Source organism: Salmo salar, chromosome ssa14 (genome assembly GCF_905237065.1).
Source record: "Salmo salar chromosome ssa14, Ssal_v3.1, whole genome shotgun sequence".
NCBI classification, from domain to species: domain Eukaryota; kingdom Metazoa; phylum Chordata; class Actinopteri; order Salmoniformes; family Salmonidae; genus Salmo; species Salmo salar.
Genome location: NC_059455.1, coordinates 14,600,374 through 14,616,259, shown reverse-complemented (window position 1 = coordinate 14,616,259; position 15,886 = coordinate 14,600,374). Strand labels below are relative to the sequence as shown.

General features: G+C 46.5%; 1 protein-coding gene across 22 annotated transcripts in view; it reads right to left on the bottom strand.

Annotated features, from left to right (window-relative positions):
• LOC106568912 (nucleoprotein TPR) overlaps positions 1-15,886 on the bottom strand; it is a 29,506-nt gene that overhangs the window by 3,827 nt on the left and 9,793 nt on the right. For 8 of the 22 annotated variants that reach the window (XM_045693942.1, XM_045693939.1, XM_045693946.1 and 5 more), the window contains 7 exons: positions 14,854-14,978; positions 9,579-9,778; positions 8,957-9,328; positions 7,684-8,587; positions 3,741-3,923; positions 3,593-3,631; positions 3,253-3,452 (listed from right to left, as the gene is read on the bottom strand). In XM_045693942.1, coding sequence (XP_045549898.1) covers positions 3,253-3,452; positions 3,593-3,631; positions 3,741-3,923; positions 7,684-8,587; positions 8,957-9,328; positions 9,579-9,593 — 1,713 coding nt within the window. In that variant the 5' untranslated portion in view covers positions 9,594-9,778; positions 14,854-14,978. Of the gene's footprint in view, positions 1-3,252; positions 3,481-3,554; positions 3,632-3,729; positions 3,924-7,683; positions 8,588-8,956; positions 9,329-9,578; positions 9,779-14,853; positions 14,979-15,886 lie in introns of those variants that run through there. The other 14 variants (XM_045693954.1, XM_045693952.1, XM_045693953.1 and 11 more) reach the window with 12 other exon arrangements.

Below are 15,886 nucleotides of genomic sequence, written 5' to 3'. Positions count from 1 at the left end.
ATTGCTGCCCTGGGGGACAGTATACTATCTATTGTTGCCCTGGGGGACAGTATACCATCTATTGCTGCCCTGGGGGACAGTATACCATCTATTGTTGCCCTGGGGACAGTATACCATCTATTGCTGCCCTGGGGGACAGTATACTATCTATTGCTGCCCTGGGGGACAGTATACTATCTATTTCTGCCCTGGGGGACAGTATACCATCTATTTCTGCCCTGGGGGACAGTATACATTTATTGCTGCCCTGGGGGACAGTATACATTTATTTCTACCCTGTGGGACAGTATACATTTATTTCTACCCTGGGGGACAGTATACCATCTATTTCTACCCTGGGGGACAGTATACCATCTATTGTTGCCCAGGGGGACAGTATACATTTATTGCTGCCCTGGGGGACAGTATATATTTATTGCTGCCCTGGGGGACAGTATACCATCTATTGCTGCCCTGGGGACAGTATACCATCTATTGCTGCCCTGGGGAAAGTATACCATCTATTGCTGCCCTGGGGAAAGTATACCATCTATTGCTGCCCTGGGGGACAGTATACCATCTATTGTTGCCCTGGGGACAGTATACCATCGATTGCTGCCCTGGGGGACAGTATACCATCTATTGCTGCCCTGGGGACAGTATACCATCTATTGTTGCCCTGGGGACAGTATACCATCTATTGCTGCCCTGGCGGACAGTATACCATCCATTGTTGCCCTGGGGACAGTATACCATCTATTGCTGCCCTGGGGGACAGTATACCATCTATTGCTGCCCTGGGGGACAGTATACCATCTATTTCTGCCCTGGGGGACAGTATACCATCTATTTCTGCCCTGGGGGACAGTATACCATCTATTGCTGCCCTGGGGACAGTATACCATCTATTGCTGCCCTGGGGGACAGTATACCATCTATTGTTGCCCTGGGGACAGTATACCATCTATTTCTGCCCTGGGGGACAGTATACCATCTATTGCTGCCCTGGGGGACAGTATACCATCTATTGCTGCCCTGGGGGACAGTATACCATCTATTGCTGCCCTGGGGGACAGTATACCATCTATTGCTGCCCTGGGGGACAGTATACCATCTATTGCTGCCCTGGGGGACAGTATACCATCTATTGCTGCCCTGGGGACATTATACTATCTATTGCTGCCCTGGGGGACAGTATACATGTATTGCTGCCCTGGGGGACAGTATACATTTATTGCTACCCTGGGGGACAGTATACATTTATTGCTGCCCTGGGGGACAGTATACATTTATTGTTGCCCTGGGGACATTATACTATCTATTGCTGCCCTGGGGGACAGTATACCATCTATTTCTACCCTGGGGAACAGTATACCATCTATTGTTGCCCTGGGGACAGTATACCATCTATTGCTGCCCTGGGGGACAGTATACCATCTATTGTTGCCCTGGGGACAGTATACCATCTATTGCTGCCCTGGGGGACAGTATACCATCTATTGCTGCCCTGGGGGACAGTATACCATCTATTGTTGCCCTTGGGGACAGTATACCATCTACTGCTGCCCTGGGGGACAGTATACCATCTATTGTTGCCCTGGGGACAGTATACCATCTATTGCTGCCCTGGGGGACAGTATACCATCTATTGTTGCCCTGGGGACAGTATACCATCTATTGTTGCCCTGGGGACAGTATACCATCTATTGCTGCCCTGGGGGACAGTATACTATCTATTGTTGCCCTGGGGGACAGTATACCATCTATTGCTGCCCTGGGGGACAGTATACCATCTATTGTTGCCCTGGGGACAGTATACCATCTATTGCTGCCCTGGGGGACAGTATACCATCTATTGCTGCCCTGGGGACAGTATACTATCTATTGCTGCCCTGGGGGACAGTATACATGTATTGTTGCCCTGGGGACAGTATACTATTTATTGCTGCCCTGGGGGACAGTATACATTTATTGCTGCCCTGGGGACATTATACTATCTATTGCTGCCCTGGGGACATTATACTATCTATTGCTGCCCTGGGGAGCAGTATACCATCTATTGCTGCCCTGGGGACAGAATACTATCTATTGCTGCCCTGGGGAGCAGTATACTATCTATTGCTGCCCTGGGGAGCAGTATACCATCTATTGCTGCCCTGGGGACAGTATACTATCTACTGCTGCCCTGGGGAGCAGTATACTATCTATTGCTGCCCTGAGGACAGTATACCATCTATTGCTGCCCTGAGGACAGTATACCATCTATTGCTGCCCTGGGGGACAGTATACTATATATTGCTGCCCTGGGGGGCAGTATACCATCTATTGCTGCCCTGGGGGACAGTATACCATCTATTGTTGCCCTTGGGGACAGTATACCATCTACTGCTGCCCTGGGGGACAGTATACCATCTATTGTTGCCCTGGGGACAGTATACCATCTATTGTTGCCCTGGGGACAGTATACCATCTATTGTTGCCCTGGGGACAGTATACCATCTATTGTTGCCCTGGGGACAGTATACCATCTATTGTTGCCCTGGGGACAGTATACCATCTATTGCTGCCCTGGGGGACAGTATACTATCTATTGTTGCCCTGGGGGACAGTATACCATCTATTGCTGCCCTGGGGGACAGTATACCATCTATTGTTGCCCTGGGGACAGTATACCATCTATTGCTGCCCTGGGGGACAGTATACCATCTATTGTTGCCCTGGGGACAGTATACCATCTATTGCTGCCCTGGGGGACAGTATACCATCTATTGCTGCCCTGGGGACAGTATACTATCTATTGCTGCCCTGGGGGACAGTATACATGTATTGTTGCCCTGGGGACAGTATACTATTTATTGCTGCCCTGGGGGACAGTATACATTTATTGCTGCCCTGGGGACATTATACTATCTATTGCTGCCCTGGGGACATTATACTATCTATTGCTGCCCTGGGGAGCAGTATACCATCTATTGCTGCCCTGGGGACAGAATACTATCTATTGCTGCCCTGGGGAGCAGTATACTATCTATTGCTGCCCTGGGGAGCAGTATACCATCTATTGCTGCCCTGGGGACAGTATACTATCTACTGCTGCCCTGGGGAGCAGTATACTATCTATTGCTGCCCTGAGGACAGTATACCATCTATTGCTGCCCTGAGGACAGTATACCATCTATTGCTGCCCTGGGGGACAGTATACTATATATTGCTGCCCTGGGGGGCAGTATACCATCTTATGCTGAAACTATAATATCGAGCCACTCCTCTCACCTTCCTGGCTGTCAGACTGTGTATGGGGCATGACTGTGGCCGTGGGGGTGGGCACTTTGACGGGAACCATGGGTCGGATGCTGGCTCTGGGGGGGGACTTGCTCCCAGGGATCGGGGAAGGTTTACTGGGGTCACCACCCGACACCGGGGTGGGCTTGATGTTGGCGGTGGGGTGCTGCTCTGAAGAGCTGGAAGAACCACTGTTTGGTAAGAAACGGGAGAAACAAACTATGGATGGTGTTAAGAGTTGGGTACGTGTCCAGTATTTCTTTTAAGTGTGTATGATTCAGACATATTTCTACCATCCCCTGTCTGCAGCTTGGTTAGTCCTCTGGCTGACCTGCCTCTGTTCTGGAGCTCTCTGCTGCTGCTCCTGCGTCTGGAAGAAGAAAGAAGGAAGTATCTCTGTGTGTGTGTGTGTGTGTGTGTGTGTGTGTGTGTGTGTGTGTGTGTGTGTGTGTGTGTGTGTGTGTGTACCTTATTGTTACCCTGGTCGTGGGGCTCGTTCCTCTGAGGTTGTTCGTTGCGGTGGTCTTTCAGTTCCCTGATCTCTCGGTCCTGTAGGTGGAGACGGCCCTCATACCAGGACCTGAGGGAGCTCAGACGCACCTCCTGCTCCTCCCGCTGCTGCTTCATGTCCTCCACCTCCTTGGCCAGCTGCACCTTTGCAACTGGGACACACACCGATACACATAATACTTCATTGAATCAAATGACCAAAATATATCTTAGAGGTCATGACACAAATATCCCAGATAGTTCTCACATCATTTAAATAATTTCTTTAAATCTAGACTACAAAAACATGCGAGAGACATACACTGAGCAAAAATATAGACGCAACATGCAACAATTTCGAAGACTACAGTTCATATAATTGAAATAAATGCATTAGGCCCTAATCTATGGATTTCTCAACTGGGAATACAGAAATACATCTATTGGTCAGATACCTTAAAAAACCAAAAAAAAGTAGGGGTGTGGATCAGAAAACCAGTCAGTATCTGGTGTGACCACCATTTGCCTCATGCAGCGTGACATCTCCTTTGCATAGAGTGTCACGTCCTGACCAGTGAAAAGGGTCATTTTGCCATAGTAGAATGGTCAGGGCGTGGCAGGGGGGTTGTTTTGTGTGTTTTGGGGTTTGTTTGTTTCCAGGGGAATGTGTTCTAGTTTTCATTTTCTATGTTTCGTTTTCCAGGTTTGGCCGAGTATGGTTTCCAATCAGAGGCAGGTGTCTATCGTTGTCTCTGATTGGAAGCCATAGTTAGGCAGCCTGTTTTCCTTTGGGTTTTGTGGGTGGTTGTTTTTTCGTATAGTCGTTGTACCTTACGAAACTGTTGTTTGTCGTTTGTTTATTTTGTTTAAGTGTTCTCTCATAATAAAAGCAGATGAGCACTCAACACGCTGCGTCTTGGTTCAATCCTTTCGACGCCTGTGACATAGAGTTGATTAGGCTGTTGATTGTGGCCTGTGGAATTTTGTCCCAATCTTTAATGGCTGTGCGAAGTTGCTGGATATTGGTGGGAACTGAAACACGCTGTTGTACAAGTCGATCCACAGCATCCCAAACATGCTCAAGGGTGACATTTCTGGTGAGAATGCAGGCCACAGAAAAATGGGACATTTTCAGCTTCCAGGAATTGTTTACAGATCCTTGTGACATGGGGCTGTGCATTATCATGCTGAAACATGAGGTGATGGCGGTGGATGAATGGCATGACAATGGGCCTCAGGATCTTGTCGCGGTATCTCTGTGCATTAAAATTGGCATCGATAAAATACAATTGTGTTCGTTGTCTGTAGCTTATGTCTGCCCATAACATAACCCCACCATAGGGCACTCCATTCACAACATTGACATCAGCAAACCACTGACCCACACGACGCCATACACATTGTTAATCATCTACAGTTGAAACCGGGATTCATCCGCGAAGCACACACTTCTCCAGCGTGCCAGTGGACATCGAAGGTGAACATTTGCCCACGACGCCGAATTGCAGTCAGGTCAAGACCCTGGTGAGGACGACGAGCACGCATGTGAGCTTCCCTGAGACGGTTTCTGACAATTTGTGGAGAAATTCTTCGGTTGTGCAAACCCACAGTTTCATCAGCTGAAGCCGGATGTGGAGGTCCTGGGCTGGCGTGGTTACACGTGGTCTGAGGTTGTGAGGCCGGTTGGATGTAGTGCCAAATTCTCTAAAACGACATTGAAGGCAGCTTATGGTAGAGAAATGAACATTACATTTTCTGGCAACAGCTCTGGTGGACATTCCTGCAGTTACAGTGGGGGAAAAAAGTATTTAGTCAGCCACCAATTGTGCAAGTTCTCCCACTTAAAAAGATGAGAGAGGCCTGTAATTTTCATCATAGGTACACGTCAACAATGACAGACAAAATGAGGAAAAAAAATCCTGAAAATCACATTGTAGGATTTTTAATGAATTTATTTGCAGATTATGGTGGAAAATAAGTATTTGGTAAATAAAAGTTTATCTCAATACTTTGTTATATACCCTTTGTTGGCAATGACACAGGTCAAATGTTTTCTGTAAGTCTTCACAAGGTTTTCACACACTGTTGCTGGTATTTTGGCCCATTCCTCCATGCAGATCTCCTCTAGAGCCGTGATGTTTTGGGGCTGTCGCTGGGCAACACGGATTTTCAACTCCCTCCAAAGATTTTCTATGGGGTTGAGATCTGGAGACTGGCTAGGCCACTCCAGGACCTTGAAATGCTTCTTACGAAGCCATTCCTTCATTGCCCGGGCAGTGTGTTTGGGATCATTGTCATGCTGAAAGACCCAGACACATTTCATCTTCAATGCCCTTGCTGATGGAAGGGGGTTTTCACTCAAAATCTCACAATACATGGCCCCATTCATTCTTTCCTTTACACGGATCAGTCGTCCTGGTCCTTTTGCAGAAAAACAGCCCCAAAGCATGATGTTTCCACCCCCATGCTTCACAGTAGGTATGGTGTTCTTTGGATGCAACTCAGCATTCTTTGTCCTCCAAACACGACGAGTTGAGATTTTACCAAAAAGTTATATTTTGGTTTCATCTGACCATATGACATTCTCCCAATCCTCTTCTGGATCATCCAAATGCTCTCTAGCAAACTTCAGACGGGCCTGGACATGTACTGGCTTAAGCAGGGGGAGACGTCTGGCACTGCAGGATTTGAGTCCCTGGTGGCATAGTGTGTTACTGATGGTAGGCTTTGTTACTTTGGTCCCAGCTCTCTGCAGGTCATTCACTAGGTCCCCCCGTGTGGTTCTGGGATTTTTGCTCACCGTTCTTGTGATCATTTTGACCCCACGGGTGAGATCTTGCGTGGAGCCCCAGATCGAGGGAGATTATCAGTGGTCTTGTATGTCTTCCATTTCCTAATAATTGCTCCCACAGTTGATTTCTTCAAACCAAGCTGCTTACCTATTGCAGATTCAGTCTTCCCAGCCTGGTGCAGGTCTACAATTTTGTTTCTGGTGTCCTTTGACAGCTCTTTGGTCTTGGCCATAGTGGAGTTTGGAGTGTGACTGTTTGAGGTGTGGACAGGTGTCTTTTATACTGATAACAAGTTCAAACAGGTGCCATTAATACAGGTAACAAGTGGAGGACAGAGGAGCCTCTTAAAGAAGAAGTTACAGGTCTGTGAGAGCCAGAAATCTTGCTTGTTTGTAGGTGACCAAATACTTATTTTCCACCATAATTTGCAAATAAATTCATTAAAAATCCTACAATGTGATTTTCTGGATTTCTTTTTCTAATTTTGTCTGTCATAGTTGACGTGTACCTATGACGAAAATTACAGGCCTCTCTCATCTTTTTAAGTGGGAGAACTTGCACAATTGGTGGCTGACTAAATACTTTCCCCCCCCACTGTAAATAAAGGTTCAATAAAATAAATAAAAGTCAGCATGCCTATTGCACACTCCTTCAACACTTGAGACATCTGTGGCATTGTGTTGGCCTTTTATTGTCCCCAGCACAAGGTGCACTTGTGTAATTATCATGCTGTTCAATCAGCTTCTTGATTTTCCACACCTGTCAGGTGGATGGATTATCTTGGCAAAGGAGAAATGCTCACTAACTGGGATGTAACCAAATTTGTGCACAAAATTTGAGAGAACAAAGCTTTTTGTGCGTACGGAACATTTCTGGGATCTTCTATTTCAGCTCATGAAACCAACACTTTACATGTTGCGTTTATATTTCTGTTCAGTATATAAACATTCACAAACACCCAGACGGCTATGTTTGAGGAGACTGACACTAATTCATTCCTTACATAAGGAGATCCATACAGTAGGGGTCAAAGTCATAGTGTTGAATAGTTTGACAAATGTGTGCAAAAATAGTTGTTTAATACCACTATATGTTGTTCATTGTGCATAAGACAATATAAGCAGCTAGCTATGTGACTTACTGTTGAGCTGGTTGAGCTTCTGCTTGGAACCCATGGAGGCCTTCTTGATCTTCTCCTTCTTGTCGGCCATCTGTTGCTCCTCCGGGGCCATCTTCTCCTGCAGCTCCTGTCTCAGCCTGGTCACCTCCTCCTGGGCCTGGGTAGACTGCTCCTGGAGGCGGGTCACCTCCTCTCTCAGCCTGGTCACCTCCTCCTGGGCCTGGGTAGACTGCTCCTGGAGGCGGGTCACCTCCTGTCTCAGCCTGGTCACCTCCTCCTGGGCCTGGGTAGACTGCTTCTGGAGGCGGGTCACCTCCTGTCTCAGCCTGGTCACCTCCTCCTGGGCCTGGGTAGACTGCTCCTGGAGGCGGGTCACCTCCTGTCTCAGCCTGGTCACCTCCCCCTCGGCCTTGGTAGACTGCTCCTGGAGGCGGGTCACCTCCTGTCTCAGCCTGGTCATCTCCCCCTCAGCCTTGGTAGACTGCTCCTGGAGGCGGGTCACCTCCTGTCTCAGCCTGGTCATCTCCCCCTCGGCCTGGGTAGACTGCTCCTGGAGGCGGGTCACCTCCTGTCTCAGCCTGGTCACCTCCTCCTGGGCCTGGGTAGACTGCTCCTGGAGGCGGGTCACCTCCTGTCTCAGCCTGGTCACCTCCTCCTGGGCCTGGGTAGACTGCTCCTGGAGGCGGGTCACCTCCTGTCTCAGCCTGGTCACCTCCTCCTGGGCCTGGGTAGACTGCTCCTGGAGGCGGGTCACCTCCTGTCTCAGCCTGGTCACCTCCTCCTGGGCCTGGGCAGACTGCTCCGGGAGGCGGGTCACCTCCTGTCTCAGTCTGGTCACCTCCTCCTGGGCCTGGGCAGACTGCTCCGGGAGGCGGGTCACCTCCTTCTTCAAACCCCCCATCTCCGTGTCGCGCTCACTCACAGTCTAACATGTTGATGGAGAAGAAGAATTCTTTATTCATCCATACGAGACATATGTGCCTGCTGCTGTCATTAGAGGAGCTTTTGGGGGTAAATTGTTTTGTAATGATGTATGGTGAATGAGGTACAGTAAAAAGACAAGAGGGATGATCCAGAACCAGGGTGGACAAGAATCATGACAAACAATTCATGCCCCTTCTCTAAAAAAAAAACTAAAAAAAAACATTTTTTGTTGAAATTCAAATACAATCAAAAGGTTCATAACTTTCGTCTTTGATATGGACAATATGACAGTACCTATCTGATCATAACGGATGGTTCTCTAACGAGCAACTTCAATGGCTCAATACATACTGTGTAGGTCTACAATTACCTTCTGCATGCTAACTTTACTTGACTCTATGGAGGCACTGGCTCCATACACATAAAGTACATTACTAGTACATTCTGTATGTCCTCCAGTTGTCCCTCCAGGTCTTTGATTTTGGTCTCGGGCCTGGCTGAGGGACTTCTTCAGGCTCTGGATCTCCTGGTCCGAGGCCTGCTGAGCCTGCTGGACCTGCAGTTGAGCCTGCTGGACCTGCAGTTGAGCCTGCTGGACCTGCAGTTGAGCCTGCTGGACCTGCAGTTGAGCCTGCTGGACCTGCAGTTGAGCCTGCTGGACCTGCAGTTGAGCCTGCTGGACCTGCAGTTGAGCCTGTTGCACCTCCTCCTGGGCTGGCTTGGCTGCTGCTTCTGCCACCAGCTGATAAGAGATCGATGAGAGGGGGAGAGGAGCATAGCATTAGAATGGAACAGAATTAGTCAGTCAGTAAAGGTTTGACTGGCCCCTGTCATTGTAGATGCACACACATACAGCAAGTGCAGCAAGTGCAGGTACAGCTTAAAACAAGTTAAAACATGCAGGATCAGCAAATATACACACAGGCATGCAAACACACACACGAATCCCCGATCCCACACAAACACTACCCCCACCGCACCCTCCCACACACCTTGTCAAGCTGCATCTATAGCGTACTGGGTTTTGTAACAGCGGCCGCTCTTCTTGACCTGCGTGATGGTCTTGGCCTTCTCCTGGATGTCCAGGTTCTTGGTCGTCCAGCTCCTTCTTGGTAGCGTCCCTCTCGGTGGTCACCTTGCATAGGGTCTCCCTCAGGTTCTGTACCTGGCTCTGGTCACTGATGCGTTTGTCCTATGGAGGAGGGGAGTAAGTACTGGACAAAAATATTTTGGACAGAAATCTCTTGGACAGTTTATAATTGAGTTTATAGTTGAGTTGAGCCTACTCAGCTATTACATTTCCTTTCAGTTTCTGAATTTGACTTGGAAACTGAGTGAATTGTTCCCAACCCGTTTGTGTGTGTGTGTTTTATCATTCTAAAATGACACATAGAAACAGAGTGAGTGGAAAATGGCATGTCACAACTTATCTGGGTGATTGGTGCATTTTTTGTGTTAAAGTGAATTTCAACCCCTCTGTGCCTCAATTGGTAGAGCATGACGCTAACAACGCTAGGATTGTGGGTTCGACTGCCGCTGGGACCATCCATATGAGAATTATATCCACGCATGACTAAGTCGACTTGGATAAAACTGTCAACTAAATGGCATTTATTTATTTAACTCTGCCACTGTTAATGGTTTCAGTGTGAAACAGATTTTACCTGATGCACAGTACATCCATTCATTTTACCCTTTTGTTGACATGGTAATTCTGAATCATACAAATACAATTTCAACCACAGACCATCAAATAATTGGCATATATATATTACTCTTACAGATTATCCAAGTGGGCAAGGATATTGGAAATGTAATCAAAGCTGATTGGGTGATTACTTGTTTTTAACTAGGACAGAAGAATTAGTAACTGACCTTTTTCCTCCAACATAACATAGGGACAGCAGATCCCCTTATTGTATGGGACACTTCAAAATGTGCCTTTAGAGGCCATGCAATTCAATACACATCTATAAAACAAAAGCAATTTAGGTCAAAAGAGTCCATATTAAAAAATAAAGCGAACTGGATGGAATATGGGGAAAAACACAACAAATAATTTGTTCATCTTCAACATAGAAATGCTTCCAAAAATGATTTACTGAAACTTGTTACGTGATTCACCAAATGATATTTTGAAAGAGGAAGTAAAGTACTTTAAGAATATGTTTTCGTTTCAGTCTCCTCCATCTCCTCTAAACGAAGCTAATTGTATGGATTTTTTCCCTATTAATAATGTAAAATTAACATCTGTACAGAAAGACTCATGTGGAGGCCAAATTATAGAGGAGGAACTGCTTGATGCAATTTAAGCCTTTAAGGCTGGGAAAACTCCAGGGTTGGATGGCATACCAGTGGAGGTATCCCAAACCTGTTTTGATATACTCAGAGAACCATTCTTAGCATGTTTTAACCACTCCTTTATAAACTGTAGATTATCAGACACGCAACAAGAAGGTCTGATTTCATTATTACTGAAACAGGACCCAAGTGGTAAATATAAAGATCCAGTCCATTTCGAGAATTGGAGGCCTGTCACACTTCAGTGAAATTCTAGCAAAATGCATAGCGCATAGAATTTAAAATGTATTGTCGGATATTATTCAATCTAAATCAGACAGGTTTTTTACATGGATGATACATTTGAGATAATATAAAACAAGTACCGGAAACAACAGAACACAATGAAAAATCTGGGAAACCAGGCCTGGTATTCATAGCCGACTTTGAAAAGGCTTTTGATAAAGCACGACTGGAAAGTATTCAAACCCCTTGACTTTTTCCACATTTTGTTACGTTACAGCCTTATTCTAAATTTGATACAATACATTTTTTTCTTCATCAATCTACACCCAGTAATGACAAAGCAAAAACAGGTTTCTATAAAATACTGAAATATCACATTTACAGTATTCAGAACCTTTACTCAGTACTTTGTTGAAGCACCTTTGGCAGTGATAACAGCCTCGAGTCTTCTTATGTATGACGCTACAAGCTTGGCACACCTGTATTTGGGGAGTTTCTCCCATTCTTCTCCCATGCAAATCCTCTCAAGCTCTGTCAGATTGAATGGGGAGCGTTGCTGCATTTGCTTTGTCATTATGGGACAGTGTGCATTGATTGATGAGGGATTTAAAAAATATATATATTTTAGAATAAGTCTGTAACGTAACAAAATGTGTGTCACGTCCTGACCAGTAAAAGGGGTTATTTGTTATTGTAGTTTGGTCAGGATGTGGCAGGGGGTATTTGTTTTATGTGGTTCGGGCTGGTTGTGTTAGTAGTTGGGTGTTTGATTTATTATTCCGGGTTTTGGGCACTGTTCTATGTTAATGTATTTCTATGTTTAGTCTAGTTATTTTGTATCTCTATGTTTAGTTAATTGGGGGTTGGACTCTCAATTGGAAGCAGGTGTTTTCTAGTTGCCTCTGATTGAGGGTCCTATAAATAGGTATGTGTTTGTGTTAGTATTTTGTGGGAAATTGTTCTTGTTTAGCTATGTGTGCCTGACAAGACTGTCAAGTTCGTTTTGTATTTTGTATACGTTTTTCCTTCTTCAATTTAATAAAAGAAGACGAATTTACATTTTCACGCTGCGTCTTGGTCTCAACCCTACGACAACCGTGACAGAATCTCCCACCAAACACGGACCAAGCAGCGGAGGAAGGAGCAACAGGTGGACTATCAGGGGAAATGGACTTGGGAGGAAATCTTGGAGGGAAAAGGCTCCTACACATGGGAGGAGATCCAGGCTGGAAGGGACCACCTCCCATGGAGACAGGTGGAAATCGAGAGGGAGGAACGGCGAAAGTGGAGCGAAGACCGGGAACGCTACAGGGGAACACGACTGGCGTTTAAACCGGAGAGGCAGCCCCAATAATTATTTTGGGGGGGGGCACACAGGTAGTTTGGCTAGGCCAGGCAGTAGACCTAAGCCAGCTCCCCGTGCTTATTATGGGGAACGTATGGAGTGGAGAGCGCCGAGGTATGCGGAAGTGCACACGATCTCGCCCATGCGCACGCACAGTCCGGGGCGAGTGATCCCAGCCCCTCGCAAGTGCCGTGCTAGAGTGGGCATCCAGCCTGGAAGGAGGATCCCTGCGCAGCGCATCTGGCCACCAGTGCGCCTCCTAGGCCCAGGCTACCCTATGCCTGCTCTACACACGGCAACCATCAGGCCCCTGCACAGCCCAGTTCGCCCTGTGCCAGCACTTCGCTCGTGCAGGGCTACTAGTTCCAACCAGCCAGGACGGGTTGTGCAGGAGGTGCGATCGAGACCGCCAGTGCGTCTCCACGGCCCGGTATATCCAGTACCAGCACCATGCACCAGGCCTCCAGTGCGTCAGCCCAGTCCAATTCAGCCTGTTCCCGCTCCTCGCACTAGCCTTGAAGTGCGTGTCTCCAGTCTGGTACCTCCACTACCAGCCCCACGCATTAGGCTTCCAGTGCGTCACCCCAGTGTGTCCGGCGACAGTGCCCAGTCCAGTGTGTCCGGCGACAGTGCCCCGTCCAGAGTGTCCGGCGACAGTGCCCCGTCCAGAGTGTCCGGCGACAGTGCCCCGTCCAGAGTGTCCGGCGACAGTGCCCCGTCCAGAGTGTCCGGCGACAGTGCCCCGTCCAGAGTGTCCGGCGACAGTGCCCCGTCCAGAGTGTCCGGCGACAGTGCCCCGTCCAGAGTGTCCGGCGACAGTGCCCCGTCCGGAACCGAGTGAGACGGCCTACAGCCAGGAACCGAGTGAGACGGTCTACAGTCCAGAGCTCATAGAATATAGTACAGGGTCTACAGTGACATGTGTCAGGCCGAGGTATTTGGGAGGAGTGGACTGATCAGGGGGTGGTCTTAGGCCCGAGCCTAAGCCACCTCCAATGTAGGAGGTCTGGGGGGGGTGTATGCACGAGGGCGGCGGTTACGGCTGGTTGTGTTAGTAGTTGGGTGTTTGATTTATTATTCCGGGTTTTGGGCACTGTTCTATGTTAATGTATTTCTATGTTTAGTCTAGTTATTTTGTATCTCTATGTTTAGTTAATTGGGGGTTGGACTCTCAATTGGAGGCAGGTGTTTTCTAGTTGCCTCTGATTGAGGGTCCTATAAATAGGTATGTGTTAGTATTTTGTGGGAGATTGTTCTTGTTTAGCTATGTGTGCCTGTGTAACGCCCTGGCCATAGAGAGGGGTTTTTTGTTATTTATTTTGGTTAGGCCAGGGTGTTACATGGGTGGGCGTTCTATGTTCCTTTTTCTATGTTTTTGTATTTCTTTGTTTTGGGCCGAGTAGGGTTCCTAATCAGAGGCAGCTGTCTATCGTTGTCTCTGATTAGGAATCATACTTAGGCAGCCTTTTCCCGCCTGTGCTTTGTGGGATCTTGTGTTTGTGTAGCTGCCTGTGAGCAGCACAGAACGTCACGCTTCATCTGTATTGTTTTGGTGAGTTTTCATATTTATTAAACATGTGGAACTCTAAGCATACTGCGCCTTGGTCTACTCCTTTAGACGATCGTGACAGCCTGACAAGACTGTCAAGTTCATTTTGTATATGTTTTTGGTGTTTTTCCTTCTTCACTTTAATAAAAGAAGATGTGTACATTTTCCCGCTGCGTCTTGGTCTCAACGACAACCGTGACAATGTGGAAAAAGTCAATGTGTCTGAATACTTCCCGAATGCACTGTACATTGTAAGTGATTTCAATGGGTCTTTCTTCATTCTGATTGTTTTATACTGTTCAATTAAACTTTAACCAAAAATAATTTCCTGTGTTTTCTTCACTCATTTGAGATCATTTCCACACTGCCACATAGGGCTGCACAATATTGGCAAAAAATCGAGACCTTATTTTTAACCAAATGTTGCAATTGCGATTTGACTTGTGATTTAGATCAAAACACTTGGTTGAACTGTTGGAACTATGGAAATAGAATGATTATTTTAATTATATTGTTAAAATATAATAGCGGGCACTTTGAATACAGTATTGTTTGACTTGAGAACGAATGAAAATACCAGGGGGGAGTTATTGTGACATGGTAGGAACCAAAGTTTTGGTCAGTGTTTCCTAGGGGACCCTATAATCTTTGGCTACATTAAACGTTCTCTCTTAGCTACTTCATGTAGCTAACATAGTGACTCTTTGGCTTAGAAAATACTGTTACACAATAGGCTTGACAATGTCAGTTGTCTTTTTATATAAATAAAAATAAAGAATTGTATACAAATTGTGATTTTTATTTTATTTTTTATTTTTGTGAGGTGTGTGTGTGTGTGTGTACTGACCTGGCCATCTCAGCCTTCAGCCTCCTCCAGAGAGCTGCTGGATGCATTTGAGGTGGGCCTCCCTCTCAGAGTGCAGCTTCTTTTTTTTCCTCCTGGCTCGTGTCTTTCTGTTGGCTCACAAGGTGCTGTGGGGCATATACACATGCAATCACAATCAGACCCCACCTTCTAGGTTTAGACTCAAGTGTAGTTGGACCCTATTCCAACTAAACTACTGAAAGAGCTGCTTCCTGTGCTTGGCCCTCCTATGTTGAACATAATAAACGGCTCTCTATCCACCGGATGTGTACCAAGCTCACTAAAAGTGGCAGTAATAAAGCCTCTCTTGAAAAAGCCGAATCTTGATCCAGAAATTATAAAAAACTATCGGCCTATATCGAATCTTCCATTCCTCTCAACATTTTTTGAAAAAGCTGTTGCACAGCAACTCACTGCCTTCCTGAAGACAAATACGAAACGCTTCAGTCTGGTTTTAGACCCCATCATAGCACTGAGACTGCACTTGTGAAGGTGGTAAATGACCTTTTAATGACGTCAGACCGAGGCTCTGCATCTGTCCTCGTGCTCCTAGATCTTAGTGCCGCTTTTGATACCATCGATCACCACATTCTTTCGGAGAGATTGGAAACCCAAATTGGTCTACATGGACAAGTTCTGGCCTGGTTTAGATCTTATCTGTCGGAAAGATATCAGTTTGTCTCTGTGAATGGTTTGTCCTCTGACAAATCAATTGTAAATTTCGGTGTTCCTCAAGGTTCCGTTTTAGGACCACTATTGTTTTCACTATATATTTTACCTCTTGGGGATGTCATTCGAAAACATAATGTTAAATTTCACTGCTATGCGGACGACACACAGCTGTACATTTCAATGAAACATGGTGAAGCCCCAAAATTGCCCTCGCTAGAAGCCTGTGTTTCAGACATAAAGAAGTGGATGGCTGCAAACTTTCTACTTTTAAACTCGGACAAAACAGAGATGCTTGTTCTAGGTCCCAAGAAACAAAGAGATCTTCTGTTGAATCTGACAATTA